Consider the following 23,216-nt stretch of genomic DNA (forward strand, 5'->3'; position numbering starts at 1 on the left):
CTACAGGGCGCTGACTGATCTCCAGCTGGTGAGAAGCACTACAGAAGATTCATCGGGATATTTGGGACCTTTCACGTCTTTCCGTGTGGTGATTGACAGGCACAGTGTCAGCTGTGATAGTGTATGAGGGACAAAATATTATAATAATAATAATAATATGAATAATAATATGTACTTTTAATTTTCAATGTCTTTTAATGTTTCTGCTCGTGTAATGCACTTTGAGATGTGTCCTCACATGTAAAGCGCAATATAAATAAAACGTATTATTATTATTAAAAGGGAAATGGACTGACAGATTGTGAGTGCGTGTGCATGTACAGTGTGTGTGTGTGTGTGTGTTTGCATACTGTTCCTCTGTAGATGGGCGGGGGGGGGTGGGGTGTACCGTCCCGGCGGCAATCAAAGCATCTGTCGTATGGATTCTACTCCACTAATGCACAAACCAACGCGCGCACATATACACACACAATGCATATAAACACATGGAGTAGCTCACTTCCCCCCCCCCCCCCCCCCCCCCCCCCCCCCCCGTGTCAAACTTCATTTTGGTTATTTGAATGAATGAACATGAATCAATGACTGACTTGACACGAACATCTTCATCTTAACCACAAAAGCATCTACACAATCCCTCACCAGCTTCTATCCGAAAGGAACACGTCATACAAAAGGAGAAACATTTTTGAACGATCTGTGTGCGTGTGTTTAAACGCACATTGTCGCTTTCTCGACATCTGTAGGTCCACACAGGGTTTCCCAGTTTGTTCTGCCTCACTAGACCCCCGCCCCCCAGTGCGCACACACCAACAGTCTTCCTCATGGCATTCTTCAGACACAAAAGAATATTGATGTGCATTATACAGTCCCATATATATATATATATATATATTAGGGCTGTCAAAAATAGCGCGTTAACGGCGTTAATTAGCTGTTTGTTGTTAATTACGTCAATTTTTTTGACGCATTTCACGCATGCGCAATGTGACAAATTATTCAGGTCAGTAAAGTGCCTCTTCCTCTAGGGAATGCACTTCATCCTATACAACACATTACTGCCACCTGCAGGCATATGTCACGCCGTCAGGTTCAGCAAGTCGTTTGCGCCAGAGACCCGCACCCCCCCCCCCCCCCCCCCCCCCCTCGTTCTCGCGCAGCAGAACAGAGAAAAACAAAAGCTCCGCCCAGCAGCGCTGAGGTAAAGGAAAGACCATCGGAGAGACCCGTAATACTGTTCTGAAACATGCGGAGGAAGAGAAGCCAATGCGATCTAAATCCTCCCAGGTATGGGGATATTTCACACTGAAATGGGGGGTGCTAGCGGATTTCTTTGCAGCGCCAGTCGGCGGGTGGTGCAGCAATATTGTTGTTCGGGTGGAAATCGGGAAAAAGGTCGGTCCGGGAGATTTTCGGGAGGGGCTTTGAAACATCGGGAGGGTTGACATGTCTGGTCATGTCTGGTCATCGCAGGAGCACAAACTCACAGCAGAGTGGGATAAACTGCAGATGCTCAAGACCCTTCTAGAGCCATGCAGTCTGTAACTGATCATAATAACATTGCTTTGATTATTTTCTGAAATGAATTAAAAAATCAAATATCAATAACATGTATTTATGTAAAAAATAATAATGATAATAATGATAATTATGTATCTGTGTCCTGTTATTTATCTTTAGTATGCATTTCAGAAAGAAAAAATGGTTAGGATTCAGGTGTGATTAATCATGATTAATCCACTGAAAATTCTAATTAATTTGATTAAAATTTTTAATCATTTGACAGCCCTAATATATATATATATATATATATATATATATATATATATATATATATATATATATATATATATATATATATTAGGGCCGGGACTCGATTAAAAATATTAATCTAATTACTTAGAAGCTTTGTAATTAATTAATCAAAATTAATCGCATTTTAAAATATATATTTGCATAAATATTTGACCTGAGAACAGTGAGAAGTAAGTTCAAACCTGCTCTCTCAGAAGGAGGGTTTGGTTGTAGTCAGGGCTTCAAACTGTGAACTTTCAAACAGTTTTGAGGTTTAGTAAACAATCCCAAGGTCTAATATGAGAAACGGACACAATGAGGCATGTGCTTGAATAGCACAAGGGAACAACTGAAGGGCTGCAGGCTCCAACCTGGTGTCTGAGGTTGTGGGTTCATGCCCCTTCATGCAGACATCACGTCTGCTTTGAAAGAGGTTTGAGTAGCAGTCTCAAGGTTAAATACGAGAAACAAAGGGTAGGTCAGTGTGTGGTGAGGTAGCACAGTGGAAGAGCTGCTGTCACAAGCCTGCACTGAACTTGAAGGTTGTGGGTTCAAGCCCAGTCTTGGGTTTGAGCCTTTGGCTTTACTTCAGGTTTGAGTAGCAATCTCAAGGTTAAATACAACAAACAAAGGGCTGGTTAGTGTGTGGTGAAGTAGCACATCGGAAGAGCTGCTGCCACAAGCCTGCACTGAACTTGAAGGTTGTGGGTTCAAGCCCAGTCTTGGGTTTGAGCCTTTGGCTTTACTTCAGGTTTGAGTAGCAATCTCAAGGTTAAATACAACAAACAAAGGATTGGTTAGTGTATGGTGAAGTAGCACATCGGAAGAGCTGCTGACATAAGCCCCTGCACTGCACTTGAAGGGTTCAAGCCCAGATGTGGAAATAGCATTTAACAAGAGTTTTGAGGTTTAACTCACATGCTCAAGGTTAAATAGGAGAATCAAAGTTTCCAAAATGTGACCAGGACTGGTAGTGTAGGGGTGAGTGCAGGGTGCCAAAAGCCTCTGTGCGCACCGCCAGTGGGTTCAAATCCCACCCGCCAAGTCTTGAGCGCACTACCGCGGAGGTAGTAGTGGGGGCATTGTCCCCACTGGTTGTTTCAGAGAAGTGTACTCTGGGGGTTATGCAGAAACACGAGGCGCATTCACTTGAGTTATGAAGGCATTGTCAAGAATGATGAAGAATCTTTTGAATGATGACGAATTGACTAAATTTGATGTCAATTGCTTTGCTTTTAGCACTTATTAGCCATGCTACGTAGCCTATAGGGCTCCACCTTTTTGACGGGAGAGAAGGCCGGATGAGTCAGTAAAGATGAGCAGATGTGTCTCATTCAGTGGTCACACTGACATGAAACTTATTACAGCCTCTGAGGGCATTTTTCAAGACAATCACATGTTTGTCTACTTCAGGGCATCCTGTGGACAACCTTAACCTGACAGTCTGGCACAGGGTGTAGATTTGTTTACCCTTTTTAGTGCATCCACCCTCCAATTCTCTGTTACATTCAAATTCAACTCACTTGTGCCTTTACCAATGCAAGAAGGATGAATAGCATGGTTGATCCTCCAAGATGCACCAATCCGTCTCTGGAGCAATATCCCATTATTATTTTTTATAAATGTCAGTTACCCAAAACTAAAAAAGGATTTAGGAAAAGCCACCATGTCCCTTGAGGGTTGAACCCAGATAAGGTTTAAAGTTCAGAAATTTGGGGCATTTGGCATTAGTGACAGGGACGTGTAGGTTGCTCCATCTAAGATCATCCCAGTCATGTCATGGGAAAAAAATATTGTGAAAAAAGTCAAAATATGTAGGGTCAAAAAAGATTTTTTTTTTTTAAATAATAGGTAAAACATTATAAAAAAATATATGTAAGGTCAATATATATATTATATATATTATATTATATATTATATAATATATAATATACACTCACCGGCCACTTTATTAGGTACACCTGCCCAACTGCTCGTTAACACTTAATTTCTAAGCAGCCAATCACATGGCGGCAACTCAGTGCATTTAGGCATGTAGACATTGTCAAGACAATCTCCTGCAGTTCAAACCGAGCATCAGTATGGGGAAGAAAGGTGATTTGAGTGACTTTGAACGTGGCATGATTGTTGGTGCCAGAAGGGCTGGTCTGAGTATTTCAGAAACTGCTAATCTACTGGGATTTTCACGCACAACCATCTCTAGGGTTTACAGAGAATGGTCCGAAAAAGAAAAAACATCCAGTGAGCGGCAGTTCTGTGGGCGGAAATGCCTTGTTGATGCCAGAGGTCCGAGGAGAATGGCCAGACTGGTTCGAGCTGATAGAAGGGCAACAGTGACTCAAATAACCACCTGTTACAACCAAGGTGGGCATAAGAGCATCTCTGAACGCACAGTACGTCGAACTTTGAGGCAGATGGGCTACAGCAGCAGAAGACCACACCGGGTGCCACTCCTTTCAGCTAAGAACAGGAAACTGAGGCTACAATTTGCACAAGCTCATCGAAATTGGACAATAGAAGATTGGAAAAACGTTGCCTGGTCTGATGAGTCTCGATTTCTGCTGCGACCTTCGGATGGTAGGGTCAGAATTTGGCGTCTACAACATGAAAGCATGGATCCATCCTGCCTTGTATCAACGGTTCAGGCTGGTGGTGGTGGTGTCATGGTGTGGGGAATATTTTCTTGGCACTCTTTGGGCCCCTTGGTACCAATTGAGCATCGTTGCAACGCCACAGCCTACCTGAGTATTGTTGCTGACCATGTCCATCCCTTTATGATCACAATGTACCCAACTTCTGATGGCTACTTTCAGCAGGATAATGCGCCATGTCATAAAGCTGGAATCATCTCAGACTGGTTTCTTGAACATGACAATGAGTTCGCTGTACTCAAATGGCCTCCACAATCACCAGATCTCAATCCAATAGAGCATCTTTGGGATGTGGTGGAACGGGAGATTCGCATCATGGATGTGCAGCCGACAAATCTGCGGCAACTGTGTGATGCCATCATGTCAATATGGACCAAACTCCCTGAGGAATGCTTCCAGCACCTTGTTGAATCTATGCCACGAAGAATTGAGGCAGTTCTGAAGGCAAAAGGGGGTCCAACCCGTTACTAGCATGGGGTACCTAATAAAGTGGCCGTTGAGTGTATATTGTAGGGCCGGGACTCGATTAAAAAAATTAATCTAATTAATTAGAGGCTTTGTAATTAATTAATCAAAATTAATCGCATTTTAATTGCATAAATATTTGACCTGAGAACAGTGAGAAGTAATTTTTTTCACATGGATTTTTATTTTTGTTCAACCAATTCCAGCAGACAAGTGTAGCAATAGCATATTTAGAAATATAGTACTTTTAAGAACTTCAGGTAGCCTTCTGTAAACTAGGTTTTTTTAAGTAGACCAATACTTTCAAGTACATTCAGAACATTGGTTATTTTATCAGACGTTAGTTACCCTGGTCCTTAAACCAGTCATCTGGTGCAGTGTGGGTTGGGTGTGGGTCCTTGTACTCGTAGTTGGGCTAACGTCCACGCTAGCTGCTAATTGTTTTGCGTTGAGGTGATACTTGAGGCTCGATGTGAATTCCTTGTTGCACAGCTTGCACACAACCATGCTCTTATCGACGCTTCCATCCGTGTGTTTATTATAATAAGATTTCCCATTCACGGGGCCACCCGACACGGTCTCATCAGCTTCTTCGTTCATGTTCACTGTGGTTTGTTTTTGTCTGAAGTCATGAACGCTAGTTGGTGCTCCAGTATAATCGGTCCTCCGAAACTCATCCAGTGAGAAACGTTCCGCGGTGCAAAAAATAAGTGTAAAAATGCGTAAAAAATGTTTGTGTTATTTTTTGTGTAATTAATTAATTAATCTTAATTCACATTGTAATTAATTAATCATAATTAACGCGCTAAAGTCCCGGCCCTAAAATATATAATATATAATATATATATATATATATATATATATTTTAGGGTTAGTAAATTTAAATTTTTAAATATATATGCTGCAAAGACTTTTTTGACCGCACTAATGCTGAGGGATAAGAGGTGATTGGAAAAATTTCTGAAGATCAAAGTATCTGAAAAGTAAAAACGTTTTGAAGTAAACTTGTTTCTTTACTGGACCACGGTCTGCTGTATTCAGGATGAACCAAAGACCTCTGTGACAATAGTTTCCTTCAGAAACTTTTCCGTTGTTCTAAAGATTTGGAAATAGTTTGTTGTGGTTTTAGATCTTCATTGAATACAAGATAACAAGAAACATTAAGTGTGACGAGAAATGTTGTGTTTACCTATATATAACAATCCTTTGTGGTTATTTGGATTCAACTCAAAGTGGAATATTTATGTACACAATATTGTTTTACATCAAGGCAGGAAAGATTCAAATCATAGTCTAGTCCTTCAACCTTCTCTTGAATATTTTATTTAAAGAAAAACTATACTAAAATGTAAACTGTGTTTGTGTATATCGGTTCAACTATAAAAGCCTGACTAAGAAGCTTCTCTCCCACATTAAAAACATGTGTTCAATGCCTTTAAAAGGAATCAATATATTGTCAAACATTTGGGCACATTTTCTCGTTCTCGGATTGAATGAGAAAATGTATCCAAACATTTGCTTGGTAATGAAGGTAAAAGAAAATCAAACAGACCTCCCCTCATCCTGAAGTAATGTAAATCATTTGAGACAAAACAGCAGCTCCAGTTCTTGTACACAGAAACGTAAAATTATAATAAAAATAATTTGAATTTGATGGCCCCTCCCCCTTTAGTTCCTGTACTCATCCCCGCAGTCCCCGATGAGTGCCATGAGGTCCCTGGAGCGCTGCGTCACCGCTGCGATGGTGGCACGATCCTCCGCTGTCAACTTCAAGTCGGGGCTGCAGCTACGCAGACTGTCACTGATGTGTTGTCCCGCCCCTGCGACGCCTAGCCGACAGCCGACGATGACCACGCCCACTGCGGGGCGATCCAGCACATAACGCGTTGCCACGCTGGCCACTGAGCAGTCGTGTCTCCTAGCAGACGTCTCCAAGGCGACAAGGAGGTCCTGAAAGAGGCTCCAGCCACCCCAAGAGTTGATCATGTTCTTGTACTTCGAGAGGGACGCCGTGTAGAGCTCCGCCCTGGAATGAGGCTCCGCCTTCCCCAGATAACGCTCTGAAAGGAGACCGCCCGCTAAGAGAGGGCAGTGACGGGATGATGGCAAACAAATGAGTTATGAGGAGTCCAGGAGGAGGAAAACCAGGATGAGTTGTGAGGAGGCAGCGGGAATAAAAGGATGGAGGAGAATGATGATGGAGACGGGTAGAGAAGAGGCAGAGAGAGAATGTGGAGATAAAGGAGAGGAAGGGAGGGCAGAGCGGGGACGATTGAGGTCAGGAGGAGGGTGGGATGCAGAGACGCAAGGAGAGGAAGGAGTAGCGATGATGAGGGGGAGGGAGGAGGACAGAGGATGTGTCGTCACAACAGCTGACTCCATTTTAGGAACCCACCATTTTACATCTTTATACCCCGATGGTAAATGTACTGCTTACATCAATTAAAGTCATGGCAAGCTTCATCTTTCTGGAGTTATTTCCATGTATCCAAGTAAATGCAAATAATGAAACATAAACATGTGATGACCACATTTAAATCGTAACGTGTCGTATCTCACCCAGAGTGCCGTAGGTGAGGAGCTGAATGTTGTTTGCCAGACAGAATTTCTCCATTTTGGCTGCAGGTCGCTGGTCAATCAAAGAGTACTGAACCTGCGTGAGAGACACGTCGAATTAAAAGCTGCACCGAAGGACGGAGTCTGACGGAGCGTGGTACCCAGATGTAGGTGCTCGCTGCCAGGCACCTGGTTGCTTGAGATGCGGATGCCTCTGCTGGTGATCTCCTCCAACCTCTGGGTGTCAAAGTTAGTGAGGGAGAGCTCTTCTGCGAGAGGGAAACGGCTTCATCAGAAAAAAAATAAAAGTCTTGGCAAACAAGAAGGAACAAGAAACGATTTGAGACAGTTGAAAGCTGTGACAAAATAAGCTCGACTCGAGGTCCACTTACTGGCATTCTGCCAATAACCATTTACAAGCCAAGAAGTGTATTTCCAAAATAGTTCATCCTGCTTATGAATTGGTCAGATTCGGTTTTTGGTATTGATTGCTGAGTGTGTATTGTGTACGTACGTATGAGTCCCTCCTGCTGCAGGTCGGAGAGGTGTCCCAGCGCGTCCAGGTATCTTTTGTCTTTGTAGTCCCACCAGTGAAACTGAACACAGTCCAGCCGGTCAACCTGCATCCGGCTCATGGAGCGACACAGTGCCTTCTCCACCACCTGCACGCGCACACACACACACACACACACATCAGCCCCTATTATACTTTTAACACTAACAGGATAAAGACAGAATACCAATGTTACATTTTGACCAAGATCAATCCTGAGCATGACATTTTACACTAAAGTCCACTTGCCAGTGCCTTTTGGCAAACCATTTGTCTGTCTACACTAAAATATACACATCTAAAATGAGTCTACATTTAGTCAATACATGACCGTACTTTAATACCAAGGAGTCTGATAACATGAATCACTTATGATAAAACATGAATTGCTCATGTTAGTTTACTGTTGATTTACCAGCATTCTATTTGTACAAAAAAAAAAAATACTGATTACTTGTTTTTGAGAAGGCCTCATAACACACCTTTGAATCCTTTGAACGGACTTGAGAATGATTTATGCAGGGTTACATTGGTTGGGTGGGCCAGCGAGTTGATTATTTAAGGCACACAGTGCTCTCTGGTGGATAAAAGTCGTCACACGGCGGCACACTGAGGGCCATCTAGTCTCAACATGTTTGTAGCAGCTCACCTTGCGGTTCATTGGTTCTGGTCTTGGCACGTATTTGGTCAGACTCTGCACAGCTGCGTCTTTCCCAGAGGATTTGCACTGAGAAAAGATTTTAAAATCACCATGTTTCTTTTAACATTTCGCCATAAATACTATAAAATAATTTATTTTAAAAGGATGAAGGAATTAGAAAGGATTAGTTCAATCTAAAAGTGTCAAAAAAGCCTGGAAGGCCTTTGTAATGAGGTAAAATGTGTGTGAGAGAAAGAAAAAAATTTTTACCAAGCGTAGGTTTTATTCCTGACAATATTATTATGAATGCCAACACAGAAAATACATTGGGTTTTTATGCAAGATCTGACTTTGTTTCTGAGAATCTGTGTTTATTGCATTGCTTCAGTCTCAGTTGTAAAACACACACACAAGAACATTAGCCCCCTCTTGTGTTTGAAAGGTCATTATTCATGTACAGTAACTAAATGTATCACACAAAAAAAATAGAATAACAAAGGTCAAGGCAAGATGGAGCTTTATAATTCTAATCATCATCATTTAAATGTAATAAATATCTTGTCCAAAACATGAATCATGTAAACTGGTCAACGACTAGTAGGCCAGTAAAACAACATCAATGTCAGTTTCTTTTATATTTTAGAAGGAGTCCTTTTCCAACACACAGAAGAATAAATCCAACATTTTAAAATATCAGAAATATTTCAATAAAGAGTTCATTCTTAATTGTGTGGATGGCATGTATCAGTTCTCCCTTATAAAAAGGGGGACAGATTGAGTTAAATAACTCCAAACAAACTATGTTCATTTAAGTAACTGAATAGAATGTTTCTACTTATGTTATCTTTGCAAATTCACAACAGTATTTAAAATAACTTAATGTAATGAAAAAGGGAGAGAACTGTACAAAACACTATGGGCGCAAATAAAGGGCATAATAAATTACTTTGCCATGAAGTAACTATATTAAAATAACTGGGTACCTGGCTGTTGAAGCGTCCAAATATTTCCTCTGCAGGCCCATAAATATCTGCCATGTCAAATGTGGTCAGACCAGCGTCCACGTAGACCTGCATCGCCTCCACTGGAAAGACGAGGGCCACATGTTACTTTAACTAACTTAACTCGTAAACTGTTGACCGAGCACAGCAACGTGACCCCATTAGGTCACACGACGTGAGGTCCTGCAGGTCACGTGTTGTGTTCGGATCGTTTGGCGCTCGTGTACCTGCTTTAGTCGCGTCCACGGCCCCGTGCGCCCCGGACACCTGCCACATCCCGTTCAGCACGCGACACACCTCCAGGCCGCCAGCCAGCCTCACCGTAGGGACCCGGGACATCCTGCAGTTCTTACGTTTGATTATTATTATTTTTTTTTTTAAAGGCACAAATATATTAACGTTGGATCATTGTATGTAGACGGTTATCTGCAATAGCCGCCCCAAAACGCAAGATATCGACATTGAAACACAAGGGACTTACTTTATGTCAGAAGGATACCAACGAGCTACAAGTCACAACATCCTACAGTTACAAAACATTTTGCGTAACTGAGTTACAGGCTTGTTTCCACCAATAGGGGAAGGTTTGGCCGGAAGTGACTTTCTTCTTCAGTGGTTTTGCTCGTTGTTCTGCCCTCTACTGGAAATACATTGTCACTTTTGTGTAGACCAGTAATAATGAAACAGAGACGTGATACGGTAAAATGTAATGTTTTACTTTACCGTTACATAACACATATTGATAAAGCCCCCCTACATAAAGAATTGTTTCCAGGCAACACGCTGTAGTAGTCCCATGTTACACTACACTTCACTCCACTGTGGCAGCTGCCTTCTTCTTCTTGATCCTCTTTCTCCTCTTCATTGCAGGTGTTGGGACGACCACCTCCACCTCCTCCTCCTCCTCCACCTCCTCTTCTTCTGAAGCGGCAGGTCTGTTTTCTTCTGAAGCGGCAGGTATCTTCTCGCTGGTGGTCGGGCTGAGCGGCATCGCCTCCGGCTCGCTGAGACAGGGCAGACGGCGAGTCAAAATGAACTAATTTCAATTTCACTTGTACCAAGAGCTTCTCTATAAACCTGTAAAACTCATTGCAGTTTGTGCTTAACTTAACTTTAAACGGCACCCCACTAGTTACCTTATCTGAAGCGCTGGCTCTGGCCTCTTATTCCCAGCCCCAGTGTGCTTCTCCAGCAGAGCCACAAAGAAGCCGTGTGTGCGAGTCTTGGTAGTGCTGGCACGAAGACACTGGGTGAGTGGATCCAGGCCACGTTCTGGCCACTGAGGCAGCAGAGGAACCAACCTAGAGGAGAACGCATTCATTCATTCATAAATGGATTCACTAAGTCAGGAGTTGACGGACAATTCCACATTTTCAAAACTTGACCAGTTTTGATAACAATCCTATTAATGGCTGAGTGGAAAGTAAAAGTAGAATAATCAAAAACTAAAATCAGATTCTGCTCATTCATTTTGCCGACACCCAGTGTTTCCCCTACCATTCAATTACAGAGGTGGGGGTATGGAACATTTTCATCTGTGCCCCCCTCCCCGAAGCTGTAAACCACAAGGGAAACACTAACTACACATACCAGGTCGCTAAGTGTAAATACGAGTACGTGCCTGGATGTGCACAGACAGTATCAGATTGTGTCCTTTAACTCCTACAGGAAACCAAGGGCGGCTTCGTTCATCTACAAAACATTGGCTTCTTCTTCTTCTACGTTTGTTCCAAAGGAAAGCAGACGGTTGCTACCTGAAGTCCGGGTTCTGCTGCAGACAGGCCGTTACGACCTCTTCGTTCTCCTGGCTGTGGATGGAGCAGGTGGAGTACACCAGGCGCTTCAGACGGGGGAACTTAAGGCCGTGGTTCAGGCACAGCAGCTGGAAAGAGGCCAAGGAGGCCAGACGGGCCTGATCCTTCTCCTGGTCTGCAGAAGACACGCCGTCCCGGAGACACACCATACCTGCACCCCACGCACAGACCATAGATTCATTATGAATACAAATCGGATTGGTTAATGTAGAGGTGCACTGGTATTGTACATGCAAGTGGTTGGAGAAGCACATGCAAATCCAACAATATACATTAGTTATGCAGGACTTGTGCAACTCTTCTGTTCCTATACACAGTTACATTATTATATCAGTCATTAGTCTTGATGAAACAATGTTATTTTACTTTTTACTGAAAGAGTTCAAATAAACCTCATGATAAGAATGTAATGAGAGGAAAATAAAATAATTGGCTACACAAATCAATTTTTTATCTTTGCTTATTTGATGAACCAACAAATAAGTAATTTGACCTCTTTGGGTTGCCAGCTGTGTTTGACTGTTTTTTGTTAAAGCTTGCCAACTATTTTAAATATGTATTAATTATTAACAATTAAAAGGCCTGAGAGAAACTTTACTTTAGTAATATCCTAGAGAAATCTACAAGGCAACTTTACCATTGGCAATAGCATGTTGTTTGGCGTGATGCTGCTGCACTGCAAGTTTTATTGAACTAAAAGTGCTGCTAAGCAGACCGTGATGCAGCAGCAGGGATGCCATGGTGACTGAATGCTGGTGGACTAGAAACTACAGTAACGTGATTGAGAGGCTCACTGGGAACCCGAGGCCTTGGAGCCGTGCCTGTAGACAAACACTCTACCTGAGCCACTGCAGGATGGATCCAGCAGGATATACTCAACATCTTTAAACTGCGGGCTGTCGGGGTCCACCTTTAAGAAGTCCTGGTGGGCCAGCTGCTGGCAGGTGACCCCGGCCCGGAGCAGGAGAGTCGACATGGTGGCCAGACGCTTGGGGTCCAAATCAAAGGCAAACAGCTTGCCCTTGTTCTCCATGAGGGCGGCCAGGTGGCTGGTCTTGTTGCCCGGGGCAGCACAGGCGTCGATGACATGGCTGCCAGGTGGGGGGTTGAGCAGGTATGCGGGGAGGCAGCTGGCTTTGTCCTGCAGAATGACGTGACCAGCCTTGTATAGGAAATGCTCATGAAACTCGGTTTTAGGAGGAAAGACCAGCAGCTCTGGCAGAAGCATGTCCCTCACAAAGTCTTTCCTCTTCAGGGACAAGTCCCCCAGCCTGGTGGCCTGTCCCAGGTAGCAGAAGCCATCCCTCTTCAGATAGTCCACCGCATCCTCCACGGTGGTCTTCAGGGTGTTTACGCGCACGTACCTGGGCAGCTGGTCCCCGACGAGCTTCTGGACGCTTTGCGGGAGCAGGTCCTGGTTCCTGCTGACTTTCTGCTTCACCTTCATGCGGGCCAGCACCGCCTGCATCCTGGCGCGATGCTTCATCATCATGGTCTTCCAGGAGCCGCCGCACTTGAGCCCGCGGCCGATCAGCAGGTCGTACACCAGCACTTTGGCCAGGTTTATGCCCAGCTTGGTCTGTTTGAGCAGCTTGGTGGACTCGATGATCTCCTCCAGGATGGCGGAGAACTTTTGCGTCTCACACACGAGAGCAAACAGCTGCTTGATGTGTGGGAATTTGCTGTCGTAAACCAGAGTTTTCAAAGCGCCCTGCTTCGCCTCGGCTTTCTCCAGGATCTCAGCAGCTTTCATGTACAGCGCCATGGCGGACCAGAGACTGCGTCGCTGTTCCGCTGGTTGTTGTCCGCTTCTCGGTGGTGTGCTGCTCTTGAAGACACACCGCTCGTGTCCTTCGGGCTTCGCCGGGCAGAGACAACCGGCTTTGTTTTTCTCACTCACGTTTGAGAAACGCAGCTTCGTGACTTGGTTCCCACCGGGCACATGGCAGAGAAAGAGTCTTGGCCCCGGAAGTACTAACGGTGGCTGACGCGCTATTTTCGTGTGACGTAGAAGGTCGGTCCAGCCAATCAAGAAGCGGTTGGATTGTGCAGGCTGAACGTTTACTGTCCTTTAACTATGATTGCCAAACCAAATGTATCCAATTTTTCAGGATAAATTGTGCATTTCAGTTACACAGTACTACCAATCTGATTCGCAGTCTGAAAATTGCGCAATCTTAGATTTAGTGAATCCTTAAGAATACACGGAAATAGTCGTGAAAATGGAGGCGTACAGAAAGCCATTGAGAAAATAGCTTTATTCTTTAATACAAATTAATTTGGGAATGTTTCCATGTGGAGAGTACAAAAGGGATGAAGCTCACACGGTTTATCCCATCAATAACCAATCATCCCTGCCTTCAAGTCCATTACCAGTCATTCAATTTGAACTTTTGTTTAAAATCCTGCAGCTCCACCCAACCCCCATTGGGACATCAATTAAGACAGAGTAAGATCACAAAACTTATTGCAGCACAGTACAAAAGTATTGCTGACCAAAACCAAAATTAAAACAAATTGTCAAAGCTTAGACATTAAACAAGTATTTTAAGGCCATCTCTTTACTTGAACTCTTTCATTTAGATATGGAATAGACTAGTCATGCACTCGTGGTGTGACTAAACTGTCCACGAGTTCAGCAATACATTTTTGCAGACAGGAAGATATTCAAACTGCGACGTACAGCACTTTTAATGCAGATTTAGGCAAAGAGTGACAAAGAGCATTTCTGTCTGCTGGTGTCTTTTTTCAGCACCATAGGAATCAAAAAGTCAGTCATTTTCTACTTCTATCCTGCCTATTAGATATAATCAGCAGCAGCACCAGGCCTTCAAGAGAATTCATGTTCTAAAGGGCATCTTAATGCATACTGGATTTCATTTTTACAGTGTTGAATTATACTCAAACATATCTATATAATGTAAATTGTTTTGGAATGCAGTTGGTCTCCCATGTGCAATCTGCCTTTCATTCTCAAACCAGTGTCCAAAGAACAGTATGTGCAATATGATTTAAGCCATTGTGCTAATCTTGTTGCAACTGAAGAGATATTGCTGAGTAAACTGTCAACCTTTAGGTTTATTATAGTAACATGTTTCCGCTGTTGACTAGTACTGCAAAAGGAATACAGTTATTTCAACACAACATTCAAAGTGATTTCATTGAGAGGGACGGTGACCATTGGGTGTGGAATCATAGTTTGTAGAATGGAGAAGAACATGTGCAGGTCTGTTGGGTGGAGGACAACAACCACACCCAACTGTCACTTAACCAATCAGTGTTTAGCGACCCTAGTGGGCTTTTTCACAGACTTTGTCTTTAAAGAGTTTTTGTACAGAAGCAATCTCTCTGTGGTATGAGGAGGAAGGTGGTTCCTCTTGGCCTTTACAAAACACGCCGCCATCGGACACAGCCGGTCGAAGCCTCCTGAGGTGGCCGGTGCTGCCAGCAGCTTCTTGGCGATGCTCTGCAGCAGGGGGAAGCGACCTGCAGCTTTCCAGTACAACACACTGCTGTTGATTTCCCACAGTGGTTCGGACAGGTACATGTCGAGCTCTGCCGTCTTCGTGGTCTTTGCAGGCGGCTGGAGGAAGTTAAAGATGGATTTGCGCTTGAGATCATTCTCGCCGACTCCGCTGCAGTCGTTATCATCCGAGCTTCCAACAAATTCCTCCACCAGCGAGTTGTCTCGACTCGCCCCTTCGTCATTTGGTTCCTTCTTCAACTTCTTGCATGGCTGGACTTTATCTGCGTCTACAGAGGGAGCTGCCAAGGCCTCCATGCTATTTAGTGTGACTTCCACGATTGTGCGAGCCTGATATTTCGACGGTGGTGTTAGAAAACCTGTCCCGTCCTCTAGTTTGGCATCAGGAAACGGCTAGAAAAAAAAATGCAGACTAAGATGGGAGCTGTGATTCTCATTGTGCTCGGTGGATGCAAAATAAAACTACATTGCAGAAGAACAATGTTTCAATGAAATACCTGCAGTTTGATCCTGGGGTCGAGCACAGCAGCTAATATCATATCCTTCTGGTGAATCAGAGACTGGAAGTGTGTGTGGATGCCTGTGCGCAAGGCCTTGTTGAAGTGGATGTAGTTGGTGACAGAGCTCTCCAAGGTCTTATCAAGGCCAATGAGAGATGGTGTGATGAATGATATGGTCACTCCAGTTCCTTGCAGGACCTGGGATAAGGGTCACATCATATTCTATCAACAAGACCACAACACTATAATACATACCTGCAAAGCTATTGGGGGTGAAGAAGGTGACAAAATGTTAGTGTTGCGTACACCCCCCCCCGTCGGCTCATCAGTCATTTAGAAGAAATTCCAATTTAAAAGGTTAGGGTTTAAAAAAAACTAATATTCAAATGCAATACTACATTTCAGAATCTTATGCGATGTCAAGCACTATATCCCAAGAAATGAACCTTCTTTACCTGCATGGCCTCCTCAAAGGGCTCCAGGAGAGCCAGGATGTCCATCACCTGCTCCCTCTTTGCCATCACCAGAGGCGGGACACTGGCTGTGTCGTTAGCGTCGATGCGGGCCTGGGTGAGGAGAGTCATGATGGCACTCCAGGTCGACTCCTGCACCATCCGACGTAGAGATACCATCATGGAGTTCCAGCGACAGTTACTGGAGGATGGGCACAGGGAAACGTTGTACTCCTTCAACAAGACCTAAACAACAGAATGATAGTCAACATTTCAGCACAGAAATTGTGAGCTCTGTCTATAAACAAAAATTGACGGTATCATTTATTTCAATAGGGTTAAAATTGTGTGTGTGGTATAATAATCCGACCGTATGAGCACATAATAAAGAGGAGACACACTGGTGTTGTTTCATCTTTGCAAGTAAAATCTATGATAATCAAAAAAACAAACTTGCCGACCGGTTTTAGTTTCTCTTACCTCGCTCCAGTGGGCACTGCTCCTAAAAAAAGCCACCACATTCTGGACCTGAAAGAGCAGGTTTTCCACCACCCTGGAGTTCTTCAGTGCTTCTTTAATCACAACCTGCAATGTGTGAGCCACACAGGTGATTCTAGTCCCTATCTGTAGTTCTGAAAAGGGGGACTCAGTTTCAGACATCTGGTCGGATAGAAACGCCACCATCTCGTCTCCATCTGGTTCTCCCCTGTTGGATGAGCACATGATCTTGTAGTCGCAGAACAAGTGGTTCCCAGCCAGGGCTTCTTTGGCTTGGTTGGCAAGCATGTAGCCAATGCTGGGAGGAAAGAGACCGTAGCTTAGCAGCACACCTTCAAGCTCCCTGGCCACCGCTGTGCTTAGGTTTTTGTGGCTGACGTGGCGGAAGGCTACAATAGGACGGCGTATCTGCCAGGAATCACTGACAAAGTGGAGCTGCACCACAACAATTGGCTCCTCCACTGAACTGCTTTGATTCCCTGCCCACAGGTCAAACGTGACATGAATAGCCCTCTCGCCATTTTTGGTTTTGGCAAGGCAGGCTTTAAGGTCACGGATGATCTGAGGCTTGATGGTTCTCTCCACTTCATCATAGAGCTGTAGGCCGAGGACCCGCTGGGAGAGCTTGTTGCTTTCTGGACTGATGGTACTGATGAATGATCTGAAGCCTGCGCCTTCCACAAAACTGTGCAGAAAAAACAGAAACTGCATTGGCATATTGCACTTTCAAATGTTGTTTGTTTGGATGTCCTTTTGGTATGAATACAGAATACACAAGTAGCCCTCTGCTGCATTTAGGCTACCGACACATATGACATCATGCAGGATAGCTAGACCCATCAGAGTACTCATTGAACTCTCTTGGCATATTTGCACAAGCCAGCAAGGAGAATTGCACAAGTCACCTGAGTGGCAGCATGTCTTCAGCGATCATCCTCAGTGCTGCGTTGGTAAACATTTTCTGGTCCACTGGTGCAGCTGCTGCTGCAGCGCCTGAGCTAGAGCTGGGACTGGAACTCAAACTGCGGGGCAATGAGGTGCTCGGGGACGCTGAAGTCTGTGGAAGCACAGGGGCTTTCTTCTGCTGGACTTTCTGACATACCGGCTTCTTTTCTTTCACCAGACTGACCTGCAAGCAAAGCAAAGAGTGTGTGAGCGACACCAAGCTTGCCAGCTGAGGCATCACAAGCATGCATCCATCCATGACTAACTTGGTTAGGTAGGTACTTGACAGTAGATGAAATGAAATGAAATTTGCACTTATGTAAAACCTTGAGTCAAAAAATAAAATGATCCTAGTAAGCTTACCACTTTCGGAATTACTAGTTCCGGGTCTAATACAACGTCACACTTGAAGTCAACCTGAAAAACAACAGCAAAATAGATCATTTTCACATTTACACTGAACATAAAAACGTTTTAGCTGCTAATCAACTGGACACCATTTTCATTCATTTATATTGGCTTACAAATACATCATTGAAAAAACAAACTGAATGTGATTAGACTTACACAGCAAGTGCTAAACTAAAAAAGCTACTGTACCTCTCCTTCAACAAACTGTTGAATATCAAGGGAAATGCTGTCAGCAACGTCTTTGTACAAGCCCAACTCCACTTTACGTTTGATGCTAGAGTTCCAGTGATTTTTTACAGAATTATCAGTCCTGCGAGAGGAATACAAATTAAAAAAAACATTCAAGTCTGAGTGATTTCTGGTTCCACAGGCTGACACGTTGTTACATTCACCTTCTTATTTTAGCAATAACTAACAAATAGCAATAACTAGCAAAAAATACATTTTATTGGCCATCACCCATATGGTTAAACTTTCAGCAGCCAACAAACCCACCTTCCAGGGAGCAGCTTGGCAATCTCAGACCACCGGTTTCCCAGAATGGAGTGGGCTTTGTAGATGATGAGGTCTTCCTCATTGGTCCATGAGCTCTTTTTGATCATTGGGTCGAGGTGGTTGAGCCAACGCTCACGACACTGTTTCCCCAACCGTCCTTTCAGGTGTCTGGCAATTAAAGACCAGTATTTGGTGCCGAAGACCTCCACCAGCTCTACTATCTGTCCAGGGGAAATGAGTGTTAACACAGGAGTATAGAGTGAGATGGAACCATTGAACTACTAACTGGGTCCAAGCAATGTCTGTATCAGATGTGCTGTGATATTTGTTTCACCTTTTCATCTTCTTCTTTTGACCAGAATCCCTTGATCAAATCAGGATCCAGGTACTTTTTCCAGCGGTGCATACAATGGAATTCTGTCCGCCCCTAACAAAAACCAAAGAGAATTTTACAATAAAAGAAAATTTTAATTATCAAAGAGGAAAGAAAAAAATCATGGATACAGGTGCAATTTTGTTGTACTGAAATGTAAGGGTTTACAATGCAGTTTATTTCATTCATTCTCTCTCACTAAAGTCACTTTACTCCAGCGGAATACTTACTGGAAAAAAACTGGCTATGGTTTTCCAATCCTTTTTCCCGAAGTTGTTGATTAGGATTTTGAGATTTTTATCCTGCACAGAAACAAAATCAATAATTTCAGACTAAGTATATTTCATTCTGAAAGAACTTGAACACAATTTGTTACTTTTAAAAGCTAAAAGAACCAACCAACAAACAAAAACACAGGTTTGCCCCTCTTAGTCAGTGAAACTACTCAAATAATCTACTGGAAATGATAGTGTGTTGGGCTGGATAATATAATCATAAATACATGTTATGGTCAAAGTATTCTCTCTTCACTCACCTCTTCCTCAGACCATTTGACTTTACACTTGGTGCCATCCTTCTTATCTGCTGTGTCGGAGTCAGTGTCAATGCACATATTACTATCCCCATCATCTTCCATGCTGAAACAAGACAGATGACACTCTAGATATCCTTATTTAAAGTGTAAATGAATATGAATAGATTAGACGTTCGATACGTATTCTAATGGATGCCGTTTGAAAGTCATTTTTCTAACAACTTCGACTAAATTCCATCTACTTTGCATTGATTAGCAGTTTGTCTTAGACCAATGTTTACCTGTCTGGTTTCAATAAGAAGAACACACGTCACTTTCCTAATTAAGCATGTAGTACATGGTTCCCAAAATGAAAATACTAGACTGTGATACAATAACGGTGTTGATTCAGTGGCAGCCTGAAACAAAAGTTGTCTAAAAATCATGGCTAATGCAGCTCAATATACTCCGGCCAACTATTTCTGTCATTATATTTTAAACCAACAAGCGACGTCCATGTTTATGGGCAAAGACAACGCAGACTCTAGACAGGTCACAGGAGGTAAAGAAGAACCAGTATTACAAAAGCCGTGATGGATTAATTATTACTTAATAATTAAGTGCACATGAAAGATCCGATTCAATAAAATAAAACTCTTCTTCCATAAATAATACATTTACACAGGTAATGGTGTTCATGTTAAGGTGTAGTAATTGATACTGCAGTAAAAGGTTTTAGTTTCCAATGTTGTCGGTTAACGTCATTAACATTGGGGCAACCTTGCAAGGAAATAGTTCATTAGGTTAACACTACACTGATATTTAACGTTAGTTAACTTGAAACGGTTTCTTCAGACAACAAGCCTCTGAGCGTCACTTTGCCGTCCTAGACCCAAACAAACATGCCTGTTGTGCTCCAGAGCAGCGAGCTAGCATTAGCTTAGCTAACTGCCCCCCCGGAAAGTTGCCTTAGCCAACGTTAGCTTAGTAGCTAACATTAGCTGTGCAAACCAAACTGTGACCTCGACATAAATACAAATCACCCAACAAACGTATTTAGGAAAGCATCATAGTCGACAACTCTCAAAACAGAATTATTGCGATTAGCCGAAATTTATTGTAAAACGTACTAAATTAAATGAACTTACATTGCAACTTGGGTCTAACTTCGATCTAGCCTCGGCTAGCGTGGCTACCGGGCAACATGGCGCACGCTAGAAGGGACGTTGGCTTTACATTCAGGAAGTAGAGCGCCTCCAGCGGCTCGTGTAACGCAGAGCGACTGCTGCATTTGTTATTCGCGAAAATGAGCCGTTTGTGATCATTTAAGAGCGACTGTGAGTGAGAAATTGGTCTAAATGACATTGGGGAGAACGCAGAAATGCCTTCCTAAATTTAAGATTGTACAACTGCTTCTGGAATACAGCCTGGCAGCCTTTCCAGCTCACCACCGTAACACAACAGAACAACGGCTGTAAGCGACACGAGGGAGAGGAAACAGTCGACTCCCACCTCAAAGCTACGCAACCACTCCGATAAAAGCCTTAAACGCCGGTAGCTTTTAAACATTACAGCGGTGGCGCACTCGTACCCAGCTCGTTTAAAAAACGTAAGTTAAATAGTCAATGATAACATCTGGGAACGTTAGTATGTCGCTCACCTGCGCGCCATCACTCCCCCGGGTCTCAGCTCGTGCCTCGGCTGCCGGAGCACTTGTGGCTTTAGAAGCGACTAAGAACTACTTTTTACAATCTAAATTAAATGTATGATATTCATTCAAACACAGTAACGGTTCAACAACACGTGGCGTGTTGTCGGCAGAGATTTTTACCCGGGACTGAATACCAGGGGGTGCGTTCAAGAACACAACAAGCGCTTCCCGGTGAACGCGCTCCCCGGAAATGATCCATGTGAGAAACGGTTTCAACCGACACTAACGGCTATCAACCCCCTGCGCTAAAGCTGGCTGGCCATTCGACGTTTTCACCCCTTCAACATATACGTGAAATAAAATACATAACCACAGTCCATTAAAGATTCCTGGACGGTGTCTTTTTTCAATTATTTATTTAGAGGACGGCTGAGAATATTTCCCCAGGAATAGCTTCGCAGTTCCAGCTAGCACTAGAAGTCTGCAACAAACACCCCCCATACGCCCCTTTTAAACAAAATGCAAAACTTAATACACTTCACGCATATTTATGCATTCTGAATAGTGCAATGTGCAGTTACAAATATGTCAAGTAACGTGTTGGCACACGATACAATAAATAATGCATCGCTTCTAATGTTTCATCCTGCTTTATTACATAAAACACTAGACCACAATTTGGAAAACCAGTTCACATATTTTTTCCATTATGTAAACTACGTGAACCCTCACCAAATATATTCTATCTATGAACGTTTCATTGACTGTTGCATGGAGGACACTTTGGATCAACACTAACCTATTAACCCGATCTCAATGGCCACATCTGCAACAAGCTACACAACTTTTGTTGTAAAAGCACCATTGTATTTATCGCTCTCGTTATTCTATTAACAAAGATGTGTATGAGGTGAAGGAAGTTGTTCGATGTGCTTGTTTCACTTCAACAGTGTTGCTAAGCAACTGGTGGTTTCTCACCGTTACTAAAAACAACACACAATGGCATTTCTGACATCATTTGCACCTTAATGTAGGATGGCACCTGTTATCTTCTTCTAAAATGATTCAAATTGAATGGCTCATGTAATGAGGTTATCGTAAAGTATGATTCTATATCACACACATTTCTGCTTGTGTTTGTTTTCAATGCCTTCTTTATTTGTCCTCGCACTCAAGCCCTCTGCTCATATGTTGTGTTCGTCATTTCGACCACTTAGGGGCGCCATTGTACAGTAAAGTAGATGCTATTTTAATTAGGTCTTTTACTTTTGCATCATTTCGGATCATTACCTTGCAAAGTGTATGTGCATGTAAAGAATGAGAGTCAGTCAGGGGGGACCTGGGCTCTCTTGATGAGCCTGACTGCCGACGGGAAGGTGTTTGTGTAGCGGGAGGTCTTAGTCCTGATGGACCTCAGCCTCCTGCCGGATGGAAGGGGCCCAAACAGTTTATGTCCGGGGTGAGAGGGGTCAGCTACAATGTTTCTAGCTCGCTACAAGGTTCTGGAAGCAAACAAGTCCTGGAGAGACGGCAGATTGCAGCCAATCACCCTCTCTGCAGAACGGGGTGATTGGTGATTGTGAAGTGTTCAAAGAATCGAGCAGTGAGCTCCCGCCTCACAGGAAGCTGTCCTCTGTGCCGACGAAGGAGAACCCATTGAAGGCGTTGTTTGAGCTGCTGCTGCCGTTCATCTCCGGGCTCCGGCAGCGGCTTGTGCAGGATCCCATCATACATCTCTTCTACGTCACGGCTGTAGAAAGGAGGCTGAAGCAGAGTGTTGGGCGTAAACATCTTTAACACTAAACATATGTATAATATATTAGAAGGTAAAAGAGGTGTGGAACTAAATATAGAAATATATTAATGCAAAATAGACCAATTGTATTTGTGTAAACAAGAGTTCTTGGTGGCTTTGAGCTGAATGCTAACATTGGTGTGCCAAAGATGTTTTAGTACTGAGCAGATACAGTCATATTTAACATGTGCACCATACTAATTGGGCGTGCTAAGATTAATTAGCACTAAATAGAAAGTACAGCCAAAGCTGAATGTGCATTGCCGAAGCGGCAGGTCTCTTTTCTTCTGAAGCGGCAGGTCTCTTTTCTTCTGAAGCGGCAGGTATCTTCTCGCTGGTGGTCGGGCTGAGCGGCATCGCCTCCGGCTCGCTGAGACAGGGCAGACGGCGAGTCAAAATAAACTAATTTCAAAACAAATGCTTGCTCACTTGTACCAAGAGCTTCTCTATAAACCTGTAAAACTCATTGCAGTTTGTGAGTGGATCCAGGCCACGTTCTGGCCACTGAGGCAGCAGAGGAACCAACCAAGTGGAGAACGCATTCAGTCATTCATAAATGGATTCATTAAGTCAGGAGTTGACGGACAATTCCACATTTTCAAAACTGACAGGCCGTTACGACCTCTT

The 23,216-nt window shown here is 43.5% G+C and overlaps 3 protein-coding genes across 5 annotated transcripts; all 3 read right to left on the bottom strand.

Annotated features, from left to right (window-relative positions):
• Nucleotides 1–5,795: 5,795 nt before the first annotated feature.
• On the bottom strand, nucleotides 5,796–10,237 carry LOC134132258 (uncharacterized). 2 transcript variants are annotated; one of them, XM_062563771.1, is made up of 8 exons: nucleotides 10,139–10,225; nucleotides 9,885–9,997; nucleotides 9,640–9,740; nucleotides 8,666–8,743; nucleotides 7,978–8,125; nucleotides 7,653–7,732; nucleotides 7,467–7,560; nucleotides 5,796–6,985 (listed from the first exon to the last, which is right to left on the bottom strand). In XM_062563771.1, exons 2-8 carry the CDS (start codon nucleotides 9,994–9,996, stop codon nucleotides 6,576–6,578), a joined length of 1,023 nt encoding a protein of 340 aa, XP_062419755.1. In that variant the 5' UTR covers nucleotide 9,997; nucleotides 10,139–10,225; the 3' UTR covers nucleotides 5,796–6,575. The 2 variants fall into 2 exon arrangements, with proteins under 2 accessions (XP_062419755.1, XP_062419748.1); XM_062563764.1 differs by having other exon boundaries at nucleotides 5,797–6,985; nucleotides 9,885–10,005; nucleotides 10,139–10,237.
• Nucleotides 10,238–10,352: 115 nt separating this feature from the next.
• On the bottom strand, nucleotides 10,353–13,475 carry nsun5 (NOP2/Sun RNA methyltransferase 5). The gene is made up of 4 exons (XM_062563755.1): nucleotides 12,312–13,475; nucleotides 11,412–11,622; nucleotides 10,794–10,958; nucleotides 10,353–10,661 (listed from the first exon to the last, which is right to left on the bottom strand). Exons 1-4 carry the CDS (start codon nucleotides 13,234–13,236, stop codon nucleotides 10,469–10,471), a joined length of 1,494 nt encoding a protein of 497 aa, XP_062419739.1. The 5' UTR covers nucleotides 13,237–13,475; the 3' UTR covers nucleotides 10,353–10,468.
• Nucleotides 13,476–13,712: 237 nt separating this feature from the next.
• LOC119223200 (uncharacterized) lies at nucleotides 13,713–21,052 on the bottom strand. 2 transcript variants are annotated; one of them, XM_062563777.1, is made up of 12 exons: nucleotides 20,804–21,052; nucleotides 19,165–19,267; nucleotides 18,860–18,931; nucleotides 18,591–18,683; nucleotides 18,257–18,477; nucleotides 17,951–18,071; nucleotides 17,714–17,767; nucleotides 17,311–17,534; nucleotides 16,388–17,090; nucleotides 15,911–16,153; nucleotides 15,453–15,653; nucleotides 13,713–15,348 (listed from the first exon to the last, which is right to left on the bottom strand). In XM_062563777.1, exons 1-12 carry the CDS (start codon nucleotides 20,812–20,814, stop codon nucleotides 14,746–14,748), a joined length of 2,649 nt encoding a protein of 882 aa, XP_062419761.1. In that variant the 5' UTR covers nucleotides 20,815–21,052; the 3' UTR covers nucleotides 13,713–14,745. The 2 variants fall into 2 exon arrangements, with proteins under 2 accessions (XP_062419761.1, XP_062419764.1); XM_062563780.1 differs by lacking the exon at nucleotides 20,804–21,052 and adding an exon at nucleotides 20,292–20,693.
• Between the last annotated feature and the right edge of the window lie 2,164 nt (nucleotides 21,053–23,216).

Source organism: Pungitius pungitius, chromosome 1 (assembly GCF_949316345.1).
Source record: "Pungitius pungitius chromosome 1, fPunPun2.1, whole genome shotgun sequence".
Classification (NCBI taxonomy): domain Eukaryota; kingdom Metazoa; phylum Chordata; class Actinopteri; order Perciformes; family Gasterosteidae; genus Pungitius; species Pungitius pungitius.

Bases quoted from the DNA above. Each gene is read 5' to 3' on its own strand.
- LOC134132258 (XM_062563771.1), bottom strand. From the start codon at position 9,996: ATGTCCCGGGTCCCTACGGTGAGGCTGGCTGGCGGCCTGGAGGTGTGT. The intron at 8,126-8,665 runs GTGAGCTGCTAC...GTGCGCGTGCAG, and splicing joins CAGAACCAATGAACCGCAAG to GTGGTGGAGAAGGCACTGTG. The intron at 6,986-7,466 runs GTGAGATACGAC...GCCCTCTCTTAG, and splicing joins CCTCACCTACGGCACTCTGG to CGGGCGGTCTCCTTTCAGAG.
- nsun5 (XM_062563755.1), bottom strand. From the start codon at position 13,236: ATGGCGCTGTACATGAAAGCTGCTGAGATCCTGGAGAAAGCCGAGGCG. The intron at 10,959-11,411 runs GTAGCAACCGTC...GTTCTCCTCTAG, and splicing joins CAGCAGAACCCGGACTTCAG to GTTGGTTCCTCTGCTGCCTC. The intron at 10,662-10,793 runs GTAACTAGTGGG...GCCCTGTCTCAG, and splicing joins GAGCCAGCGCTTCAGATAAG to CGAGCCGGAGGCGATGCCGC.
- LOC119223200 (XM_062563777.1), bottom strand. The intron at 18,932-19,164 runs GTGAGTGAAGAG...GTTTCTGTGCAG, and splicing joins TCAAATGGTCTGAGGAAGAG to GATAAAAATCTCAAAATCCT. The intron at 18,478-18,590 runs GTGAAACAAATA...TCCCCTGGACAG, and splicing joins CAAAAGAAGAAGATGAAAAG to ATAGTAGAGCTGGTGGAGGT.